The sequence below is a fragment of the Archocentrus centrarchus genome, chromosome 1, assembly GCF_007364275.1.
Source record: "Archocentrus centrarchus isolate MPI-CPG fArcCen1 chromosome 1, fArcCen1, whole genome shotgun sequence".
Taxonomy (NCBI): domain Eukaryota; kingdom Metazoa; phylum Chordata; class Actinopteri; order Cichliformes; family Cichlidae; genus Archocentrus; species Archocentrus centrarchus.
The window spans coordinates 29,248-41,698 of NC_044346.1; the positions used below are offsets into that span (position 1 = coordinate 29,248).

General features: G+C 41.0%; 1 protein-coding gene across 1 annotated transcript in view; it reads right to left on the reverse strand.

Moving 5' to 3' along the window:
- The window catches only part of LOC115787690 (uncharacterized), a 29,518-nt gene extending 17,553 nt beyond the window's left edge, over positions 1 to 11,965 (reverse strand). Inside the window, exons 1-2 of the mRNA XM_030740467.1 lie at positions 11,919 to 11,965; positions 7,739 to 7,865 (exon numbers count right to left, since the gene is read on the reverse strand). Coding sequence (XP_030596327.1) covers positions 7,739 to 7,751 — 13 coding nt within the window. The 5' untranslated portion in view covers positions 7,752 to 7,865; positions 11,919 to 11,965. The remainder of the gene's footprint in view (positions 1 to 7,738; positions 7,866 to 11,918) is intronic.
- Between the last annotated feature and the right edge of the window lie 486 nt (positions 11,966 to 12,451).

Below are 12,451 nucleotides of genomic sequence, written 5' to 3' on the forward strand. Positions count from 1 at the left end.
ATGGTTCAGCTGACGAGAACAAGAGCAGATATTTTGTACAGGAAGTTTCATTAATAAAATAAATCAATGAATATCATGTTATCAGGTATTCAGCTTTACCTGTGGCACAAAGACACACGTCATGCTGTCACTGCATTTTCAGTGCAGCGGCCTGCTAAAGCCTCTGAGTATGACTGTGTGTGTTTGCTGAAGTGTGGATTCAAACATCAAAATGAGAAACCAGATTATGGCTCGTTTTTTCCGTTGGTGCCATTTGGTGTTTGCTGATTCTGTTTAGTTCAGCATGTTGCAGGTCCAGACCACAGCTACAACTGGCTGGGCTAAAATTTATGAAGAACCTGAAATGACTTGAAAAGCAGGCAAAACTGAAATTTACTAAGAGCCAGATTTGGCCCATGGGCCTTGATTTTGACAGTTTCCACACAGGAAGTCTGACCCTGTGATTCAAAGCAGCAGCGTCTACAGCAGAAGTGCTGTTGCTGCTCCTTCCTGCAAAGCTGGAAGGGCACTCAGTACAGCACATGTCTCCCCCACCAGGTGCTGTGCAGATACAACACTGCAATAGAGCACCCAATGCTGCCTTAGTCAGTCATCAATCACTTAATCAACATGACTAGAAATGTATTTTATTGGTGTTTAAAAACTTATTTTAAATTTTCATTTCAGATAATTGCACATATAGTCTGGATATGTTTAAATACACTTCATCCAGTTTATGTAGCCTAAGAAAAGAGCAAACATTTGCTGAGATATGGTGAGTGGACTAGTTCATATACAGAGCTTTTCTGCTCTAGCTGTGCACTCAAAGTGTTTTATGTAAAACATCTGGATTCATCCATTCATACAAGCACTTCTTGTATGTAACATACACACATTCATACTCCCACGGTTGCATCGGAGAGCAGCTTGAGGTTCAGTGTCTTGCCCAAAGATACTCTGACATGCAAAATGGTGGGTTGGTAGTTCAATTCCTGAACCACCAACCTTTTGATTAGTCCATGACATGCTCTACCTCCTGAGCCACAGCCACCACGTATGAGTTGTATATGTGTGTGATTTTTGTGTAGGGGTTGTAGTTCACGTTACATTATTATGAGAATTTTAATGTAAAATATAAAAAAGAGACAGTGAATTATGAACAGCAGTTGTTTATACATCCATCCATTCGCTCGTCCTGTTCAGAGTCGTGGGGGGGCTGGAGCCTATCCCAGCTATCATAGGGCGAGAGGCGGGGTACACCCTGAACAGGTCGCCAGCCTGTCGCAGGGCCAACACAGAGAGACAACCTTTCACACTCACCTTCACACCTATGGGTGATTTAGTGTAGCCAGTAAACCCAGTAAGTGCATGTCTTTGTGTGGGAGGAAACCCACGCAAGCACGGGGAGAACATGCAAACTCCACACAGACAGAGTGAGAGGCCTGGGCCAAGGTGGTATCGAACCCAGACCTTTCAGATGTTATTGGGACTGTGAGGCAGCAGTGCTAACCATGCGCCACCGTGCAGTTCCCTGATTGTTTATACATGAGCACCAAATTTAAAGAGAGTAGATGAAAAATAGATCATATTAATGTAAAATTTTTGCCAATGTTGGGAGAGAAGTTTTTAATTTTTATGTATTTTTGGTGATCTTGACCTTTGACCTTGAAAATGAAATCATATGATCTTGGGCCCATAAGGAATATCTCCACAACATTTCATCAATATTGGTTCAAAACCTTTTGAGTTGTATTGCTGACAAACAAACAAACGCACACACAGTGATGAAAACACAACCTCCCTCCACCTACTGGTGGGAGAAGCAAAAAAGACATTTTGACATACTTTATTATTTTGGTTAAATTCCAGGTATAACAATGCTGCATGTGTTAGTGTCACTGTAACTAGACTGATAAAGAAATACAGTATATGAATTGTGTGGTATTTCAATTCAGTTCAATTCAATTTTATTTATATAGCATTAAATTAAACAGTCACCTCAAGGTAAAGACCCTACAGAGGAAACCTGACAATCAAAACAACACTGTATGAGCAGCACTTGGCAACAGTGGGGAGAAAAAACTCCCTCCTGACAGGAAGAAACCTCCAGCAGAGCCAGGCTCAGGGAGGGGCAGCCATCTGCTGCCACTGGATTGGGGGGGGCTTATCCATCATTAGCCAATCTTTGTTCCCAAATCATAAATCTGAAGAATCAGTTCCAAGGCTCTCTTACCTTTTCTGCTACCCCACAATAGTCTTGTCAGCCCCACCCTCCAGCCAACCACAAACCATCCCCTGTGTTTCCATGGCTGCCTGTGGCCTAGTTTCTCCTCTCCTCTTGGTGGCGCTGTCACTTGGTGTTGGCTCTCACTGCGGTATTGTATCACTTCCTGTTCCTGTTTCGGAGCACAGTGTTTTGCTGTCTGTTAGCTGTTATATCTGTATAACTCGATTTATCTGGATAATAACATATTTTAGTGTAATCTTCACCTACTTTAAATAGCATACTCTTTGCTGAATCACCTGTATTCACATTACTCACTTTATTTGTTTTTAGAAATTCGCTAGCTTAGCTCAGCTAGTAGCTTAGCCCTTAGCCGACTCACTACCAGCATGGCTTCTTCTCCTGTCTCTCCTGCACTTTCCTGCTCTGGGTGTCACATGTTTAGTTACTCCTCGGCCTCCTTTAGCAGTAACGGTACTTGTAATAAATGTAGTCTGTTTGTAGCTCTGGAGGCCAGGCTTTCTGAACTGGAGACTCGGCTCCGCACCCTGGAAAATCCTACATCTAGCCAGGCCCCTGTAGCGGGTGCGGACCATGGTAGCTTAGCCGCCGTTAGCTCCCCCCCAGCAGATCCCGAGCAGCAGGGAAAACAGGCCAGCTGGGTGACGGTGAGGAGGAAGCGTAGTCCTAAGCAGAAGCCCCGGGTACACCACCAACCTGTTCACGTCTCTAACCGTTTTTCTCCACTCGGCGACACACCCGCCGAGGAACAAACTCTGGTTATTGGTGACTCTGTTTTGAGAAACGTGAAGCTAGAGACACCGGCGACCATAGTCAAATGTCTTCCAGGGGCCAGAGCAGGCGACATTCATGGAAATTTGAAACTGCTGGCTAAGGCTAATCGTAGATTTGGTAAGATCGTTATTCACGTCGGCAGTAATGACACCCGGTTACGCCAATCGGAGGTCACTAAAATTAATATTGACTCGGTGTGTAACTTTGCAAAAACGATGTCGGACTCTGTAGTTTTCTCTGGGCCCCTCCCCAATCAGACCAGGAGCCACATGTTTAGCCGCATGTTCTCCTTGAATCGCTGGCTGTCTGAGTGGTGTCCAAAAAACGACGTGGGCTTCATAGATAATTGGCAAAGTTTCTGGGGAAAACCTGGTCTTGTTAGGAGAGACGGCATCCATCCCACTTTGGATGGAGCAGCTCTCATTTCTAGAAATCTGGCCAAATTTATTAACCCTCCTAAAAACTGACTACCCAGGGTTGAGACCAGGAAGCAGAGTTGCAGTCTTACACGCCTCTCTGCAGCTTCTCTCCTCCTGCCATCCCCCAAAACCCCATCCCCATAGAGTCGGTGCCTGCTCCCAGACCACCAAACACCAAAGCTAAAATAAGCAAAAAGCTATTTAAGCATAAAAATTCAAAAACAATAAATAATACAGCTTCATCAACTGCACCAAAAAATAAAACAATTAAATGTGGATTGTTAAACATTAGGTCTCTCTCTTCCAAGTCCCTATTAGTAAATGATTTAATAATTGATCAACGTATTGATTTATTCTGCCTTACATAAACCTGGTTACAGCAGGATGAATATGTTAGTTTAAATGAATCAACACCCCCGAGTCACAGTAACTGTCAGAATGCTCGAAGCACAGGTCGAGGAGGAGGATTAGCTGCAATCTTCAATTCCAGCTTATTAATTAATCAAAGACCCAGACAAAGTTTTCATTCTTTTGAAAGCCTGACTCTTAGTCTTGTCCATCCTAATTGGGAAAATCAAAAACCTGTTTTATTTGTTATTATCTATCGTCCACCTGGTCCCTACTCAGAGTTTCTGTCTGATTTCTCAAACTTTTTATCTGATTTAGTGCTCAGTTCAGATAAAATAATTATAGTGGGTGATTTTAACATCCATGTAGATGCTGAGAATGACAGCCTCAACACTGCATTTAATCTATTGTTAGATTCAATTGGCTTCTCTCAAAAGGTAAAGGAGCCCACCCACCACTTTAATCATACTCTGGATCTTGTCCTAACATATGGCATAGAAACAGAAGACTTAACAGTATTCCCTGAAAGCCCCCTCCTGTCTGATCATTTCTTAGTAACATTTACATTTACTTTAATGGATTACACAGCAGTGGGGAATAGGTTTTATTACAGTAGAAGTCTTTCTGAAAGTGCTGTAACTAAGTTTAAGGATCTAATTCCTTCATTGTTATGCTCTTCAGTGCCATGTGCCAACACAGTGCAGAGCAGCTACCTAAACTCTGCTCCCAGTGAGGTTGATTATCTCGTCAATAGTTTTACATCCTCACTGCGTATAACTTTGGATACTGTGGCTCCTCTGAAAAGGAAAGCTTCAAATCAGAAGTGCCTGACTCCGTGGTATAATTCACAAACGCACAGCTTAAAGCAGATAACCCGAAAGCTGGAGAGGGAATGGCGTCTCACTAAATTAGAAGATGCTCATTTAGCCTGGAAAAAGAGTTTGTTGCTCTATAAAAAAGCCCTCCGTAAAGCTAGGACATCTTACTATTCATCATTAATTGAAGAAAATAAGAACAACCCCAGGTTTCTTTTCAGCACTGTAGCCAGGCTGACAAAGAGTCAGAGCTCTGTAGAGCCGAGTATTCCTTTCACGTTAACTAGTAGTGACTTCATGGATTTCTTTACAAATAAAATTTTAGACATTAGAGGAAAAAATTATTCATAAGCATCTCAAAGATTATTCTTCATGTTCGGCTGCTTTCAGCACTGCTGGTATTTGTTTAGACTCTTTTGCTCCAGTTGATCTTTCAGAGTTAACTTCAATAGTTACTTCCTCCAAACCAGCAACATGTTTGTTAGATCCCATTCCTACTAGACTGTTCAAAGAAGTCTTTCCAATTATTGATGCTTCAATCTTAAAAATGATCAATCAGTCTTTATTAGTTGGCTATGTACCACAGACCTTCAAGGTGGCTGTAATTAAACCTCTGCTTAAAAAGCCATCACTTGACCCAGCTGTCTTAGCTAATTATAGGCCAATCTCCAACCTTCCTTTTCTCTCAAAGATTCTTGAAAGAGTAGTTGTAAAACAGCTAACTGATCATCTGCAGAGGAACGGTTTATTTGAAGAGTTTCAGTCAGGTTTCAGAATTCATCACAGTACAGAAACAGCATTAGTGAAGGTTACAAATGATCTTCTTAGAGCCTCTGACAGTGGACTCATCTCTGTTCTTGTCCTGTTGGACCTCAGTGCAGCTTTTGATACTGTTGACCATAACATTTTATTACAGAGATTAGAGCTTGCTATAGGTATTAAAGGTACTGCACTGCAGTGGTTTGAATCATATTTATCTCATAGACTCCAATTTGTTCATGTAAATGGGGAGTCTTCTTCACACACTAAGGTTAATTATGGAGTTCCACAGGGTTCTGTGCTAGGACCAATTTTATTTACATTTTACATGCTTCCCTTAGGCAGTATTATTAGAAAGCACTGCATCAATTTTCATTGTTATGCAGATGATACTCAGCTTTACCTATCAATGAAGCCAGATGACACACATCAATTAATTAAACTGCAGGAATGTCTTAAAGATATTAAGGCCTGGATGACCTCTAATTTCCTGCTTCTAAATTCAGATAAAACTGAAATTCTTGTTCTCGGCCCCACAAATCTTAGAAACATGGTGTCTAACCAGATACTTACTCTGGATGGCATTACTTTGGCCTCCAGTAACACTGTGAGAAATCTTGGAGTCATTTTTGACCAGGATATGTCCTTCAATGCACATATTAAACAAATATGTAGGACCGCTTTTTTGCATTTGCGCAATATTTCTAAAATTAGAAACATCCTTTCTCAGAGTGATGCTGAAAAGCTCATTCATGCATTTATTACTTCTAGGCTGGATTATTGTAATTCATTATTATCAGGCTGTCCTAAAAGCTTTCTGAAAAGCCTTCAGCTGATCCAAAACGCTGCAGCTAGAGTACTGACAGGGACTAGAAAGAGAGAGCAGATTTCTCCCATATTGGCTTCTCTTCATTGGCTCCCTGTTAAATCTAGAATAGAATTTAAAATTCTTCTCCTCACATACAAGGTCTTGAATAATCAGGGTCCATCTTATCTCAAAGACCTCATAGTACCATATCACCCCAACAGAGCACTTCGCTCTCAGACTGCTGGCTTACTTGTGGTTCCTAGGATACTTAAGAGTAGAATGGGAGGCAGAGCCTTCAGCTTTCAGGCGCCTCTTCTGTGGAACCAGCTTCCAGCTTGGATTCAGGAGACAGACACCCTCTCTATTTTTAAGATTAGGCTTAAAACTTTCCTTTATGATCAAGCTTATAGTTAGGGCTGGATCAGGTGACCCTGAACCATCCCTTAGTTATGCTGCTATAGGCCTAGGCTGCTGGGGGGTTCACATAATGCACTGTTTCTCATTCACCTTATTTACTTTGTTTATACTCCACTCTGCATTTAATCATTAATTGATATTAATCTCTGGCTCTCTTCCACAGCATGTCTTTTCTCTCCCCTCAGCCCAACCGGTCGCGGCAGATGACTGCCCCTCCCTGAGCCTGGTTCTGCTGGAGGTTTCTTCCTGTTAAAAGGGAGTTTTTCCTTTCCACTGTCGCCAAGTGCTGCTCATAGGGGGTCGTTTTGACTGTTGGGTTTTCTCTGTATTATTGTAGGGTCTTTACCCACAATACAAAGCGCCTTGAGGCGACAGTTTGTTGTGATTTGGCGCTATATAAATAAAATTGAATTGAAAAAATTGAGTGTGTGTGGGCTGGGGGTGCGGGTGGGGGGGTACTCTAATGACACTAACTCTTCAGTCCACTGATTTTATTTTGTTTTTACAAATCACTTCTCAGTGAGTGTCCACTCTGTGAGGTTTAAAGGCTCAGAGACAGTTTATCAAATTACAATCAACACAAGTTTTTTTGTCTTCACAAAACCTGATAGATGAAGAACACAGTGCACTAAGGCAGTGTTAAAATATTAAAATAGAAACAATATGACTGGTTTATGTGGATGTCTCAGGAATATGTTACCAATTCCTCCTCATGGAGCCTCATGGAGGCTTTTCCAATAGCCTACAGTGGAAACTCTGATGCAATATGAAACTTCCATCTTCCCACCTCTGACGAACCTCCACTATCAGGATTTCTGGGATTCTTGAGACTAAAGTCTAAACTCAGGTTGGGCTTGTGACAAAAGAAGGATTCAAGGTTTTTATTTGCCATTTGTGCATAAACCAAAGTCTAGACACATTGGAATATTTTTTGCAGCGCTCTCTAGTGGTCAACCAAGTATAAAAAAATTAGAGCAATAAGTATAAAATATAGAACAAGGAGACAATATAGAAATTACAAACATCAATATCAGATCAACTCAACTGTTGGATAAAAACCAACTAATGCAGTGCAACCTCAGCTTACCTGATCCACAACATGAAGAAGAAACAAATTAAGTGATTACCCTCATTTATCAAACAGCAGGAGCTTGAAAATGCTACAAGAACCTACCACACTGTTCCATTATTGGGGAGCTATCAGCTCACGCTGCACACACAGAAATGAGGACTGGTTTGGTTGTTGGGTGGAGGCGGGAAGGTTACAGCCTGCTGAAGCTGGAGGGAAACCAGTCCTTTAACTGCACATGTGGAGGCACAAAGAAGTTTGCATGAAAGACTGAGGCAGCAATAAGAGTAAATATCAATATACCCCAAAGTGGAGGACAGTGGGTTTTATTCACACCCCCACCACCACCACCCCAAAAAATGCAAAAGTAAGTTGAACAAAAGTCGAGTAATGAAAGATGTGAAACGACCAAAACAAAACCCAAGTCATGACATTGGAACTTAACAAAGTAACTTCAAACTAACTGCTCAACAGAACCAACGGAAACTTAAATACTGGCTGATCAGATCAGTTCAACACACAAGAAGAAATGAATACTAACTAATTATCCAACAACCGTGAAACAAAACTATAAGTTACTTCAAATTAATGTTAATCAAAGACAAAAATAGCCAAATACTTAACTCATGAATCAGAATCAGAAAACAAAATAATATATTAATAAGACTTAATGACTTCATCCACCCTCATGATGGCTCAGTCAGCACTTCCTGTCTATGACAGCGATCAGTGATTGTTGGACTGGTGCAGAGCAGAGATGAGTTTGAATTTAAGCTGATGAAGCTTAGATTCAATCACTGAATTCAACCTTTTATACCAACTTTATACTCTGAGTGTAGGGGATGGAAGATAGCTGTGAAAAATCTTGTAGAATTTGTTGTGTAAATCCACACAGAGCAGTGAACCTCAGAGCAGCAGCCTGCACACAAAGAAAATATGGAGCTCACAATAGAAATTATTGTGATCTGGGACTCTTTTCCCCACATTGAACCACTACAACTGATCTTGCCCCCCCCCCCCCCCCCACACACACACACACACACACACACACACACACACACACACACACACCTGCTGAATCTCACTGTAACCCTCACTGTACTCGTTTTTTCTGTTTGGGTGATGAGGCAGCCCTCTACTATGGAGGAGGTAACATAGTGTTTGAAGCTGAGTGCATTCATTAGAATTACAATTTGAATTGAAATAAAGTTTGTATTCTCATGTAATATTGTTTTATTGTTATGTTAATATAGCAGGTTCAGTTAGCTTTGCACAAAAATAGCAGGTAGAAACGTCCTCCAAAGAGCTACTTTTACTTTCTTTGAGTACATTTCAGAGCCTGTACTTTTTCACTTTTACTTGAGTAAAGTTGAACCAGTACTTCAACAGAGTATTTTTTTAACTCAAGTATCTGTATACTTCTACTTAAGTATAGCATGTCTGTACTTAAAGAACACTGAAGTTGGCTGTGCCGGCTCACAGAACAGCTGATGCAGTCTGCACAGTTCAACACGAGGAGGCCGTTTATTCGTGATGATTAATGAAGATTTGATAGACTTAATGGATGGAGGGTGGATGGAAAAAAAACAATCAAACTATTTCATTATAATTAAAGATCCAATCAAATCCCAGCACTAAAGCTGCTGAAAGGATTGAATAAATTAGGATAACATCACTAACGAACCACCATCTGAGTATTCCCAGTTTCTTTAAAGGTAACAATGCAGGAACAAATGATACCTTCAAGTGAGAAAATATTCATTTACATTGTATGGCCCATCCATCAGAGTCTTCTTAACTTATAAAGTTTGTTTGGTAAAAAGGTCAAAGGTCAACCAGGCCAAGAGGTGGAGTTCTAAAGATTCCTGTGTGTGTCCAAAAGATTTAAACGGTATAAAACAGGTGATTTAAACATAAACAGTTCAGTTTGTTAGTTTGACGATGAGACATTTACAAACATCTGTGAGGAAAGTTTCCTTTTTTCTCTGAGGAAGTTCTCCTGTGCACCACAGCTCTGCTTTAGCTTCTCTTTCTCAGAGAGAGACCTCACATGATGATGCTGAGACACTGTCAGCAGAGACAAAAAATCTGTATCAGTGTCTGTGTCTGTGGATGACCATCAGCGTAACAGGATTTCAGATTAATATCTACAGCCACAGTCCTGAAATCACTTCATTTGTCTGGTCAAAATCGAATGAATCTGCATGATAACTGAATTCAGCCTTGATTTGGAGTTTTGACCATTATTTCCTCCACACTTTTTTAGGTGAACGTGAGCGCGGCCTCAGAATCTGAAACAACTGCGCCATCTAGTGACAAGAACGTCACAGCACAAGGATTTTCCCCCAACAGTCGTAAAACTGCAAAACTGATGTAAAATAATGATTTACAACATGTTTACATCAGTTTCATTTCAATGTAAAGATCTTTATGGTCTTAATACTCATATGAAAACTACTGGAGCAGCGGGATTACTCTATGGCATCTGGGAACAGCCGGACGGATGGAGGAAAAATATAATTTAAACAACGTTTCTGTAACTGCTGAAAGAACCAATTTAAGATGATTCTTCTCGCTGTATTTTTTCTGTACTTTAACTGTAGATTTATTGTTACAGCCCACAGGCAAAGATGATGCATCCACAAAATGAGGCCTAACAAGGCATTTTTCAGTTTCATCTCTTCTGATCGAGACATTAATGAGTGCAGCTTCAAAAAATAACTAAGCAATTGCAGCTGGTGTCATGAAATGATGTTTCAGTAAATTTTTTAAAATTATAAACTAGTAAAACAAAAAGTCAGCACAAGACTAAGTGTGACCCTCTGACAGAGTTTAGTGATAAAAATCTTAAAGTAATAAACACATTCAGACTAAAATGAAACAAAAATACTGTTGCAGAGTGTAGATCTTTGAATGAAATGTTTCACTGTGTGTGGCATGTAGGGTTGGACTCAGCTGGACAGACAAACAACCAATCAGAACATCAGAACCTGAGCAGAGACCAGGCCTGTCCCCTCTCCCTGCACACTCTGATCCTGGATCTGCTCATGTGGCAGCTCAGGGCACTGAGAGCTGTTCCAAACCAAACAGCCTTTTTTAACCACGACGTGGCGCTGCTGAGTGTTCAGGGCTGGATCCTTAAGTGGGAGTGTGTTATAAAGCCCTCCAACACCACATCTGCACCAATGAAGGCTCTTTAACCCACTCTGTGAAGGCCAACCAGCTGTTTTGTGTCCAACATGGAGGAAAAGTCCACACCTAACAGATGTAGTTAGTAGGAAGATTATTTCTCAGCCCTGTCAGTAATAAGCAAAAGAAACTGCTTTTTGTGGGGGGATTTTTATAATCTTATAATTAAAAACACATAAATGAACAAAGACAAAGTGGTGCATTTTAGAAATGCTGAAAGGCTTAAAGTAAAATCTGAAACAGCTGACGGCAGCAGTAAAAACTGCTGCTGATGCAGATTAAAGTTCCTGTTTCTGTCAGAGAAACACAAACAGCTTTACACTGTTTTCTTTCCCATCATTCACACACATGCAGGAATTCACATTATTCACATAGATACACCTGTGTGGGAGTGGGAGGCTGTAGGAGATTCGTTTGATTAGCAGAGATGATCTCTTTGATGGGGAGTTTCACTGAACACAGTCTGCCCACAGGAGCATGACTCTCTCACACTGCTGCATTATCAAACTAAATATGGGCACAGGGTGGACCTGATGATACTGTAATGTGTTACATGTTTGGCAAAATGAATCCCTAAACCCACTGTTGTTGCTTTAAAGCAGACATGAACAAGATATGACAGGAAATGAGGGAAAGCAGAACAACATGCTGCACCCTCTGTTTGAAAGCCAGTGCTCAGCATTCCCGTCCTGCTGTGACTCGCCTTTACCTGCTGTAATCTGTGGTTAGCAGTGTGTTATGAATGCAGGTTTGTCTGTCTCAACAAAAACAACATCAGTTCATTAAACCAGCTCACTGAAGTCAGAATCCCCTTCACAGCAGAGCAAGAGGAATGCAGCAAACTAACAGATCACACCAGTGCTGCTTTAAAATGTCACAACAACAACAACGAGTCAGACTTTCACTTTCACTCAATACACTACCACACACACACACACACACACACACACACACACACACACACACACACACACACACACACACACACACACACACACACAGAGCAAAGATTCACACTGAGGGTGAAAAGTCGTGCAGACAGCCTCTGCACGACTTTCTTGTCAAATATTCTACAAAGTAATTCAGCTTTTCTTACCTGCAGTGCGATCAGCAGTTGAAACATGTATGGAAGAGAAAGCTGAGGAACTTGAAGGTGTGGCTTGTAGTAGGGTGGGATGGTTTTCCTGCTTCCTCTTTGGTTCAGAGGGAGTGATCTGACATTTGCAGTCCAGCAAATCTAAGAGTTCACAGCACTGTGTGCACAAAAAGATGTTTGTTGTAAATTCTTGTGTTTGAAAACCTAGGTTTAACAAGAAGCTGGAAAACATTTCTGTACATTGTAAATAAAGAGCGTAAACACAGTGTATACATAAACATATCCAAGCAAAAAACACACAAACAAACAACACCAATAGATACTTACACACAATTATATCACGGTCCACGCATTAGGAACACTCACACTTGCATTGTGAGGCGAACACAGTCTGTGGAAAATAAAGGTGAAAATAAATAAGAGTAAAAACATTTTGAGTTCTTCTCTCCTCCACACATTGAATACTGCTGCTTTGTTTCTGATTCTTACCTCTGCAGAGGATCATACCGGCTTTTATTGGATTCAGAGTTGTG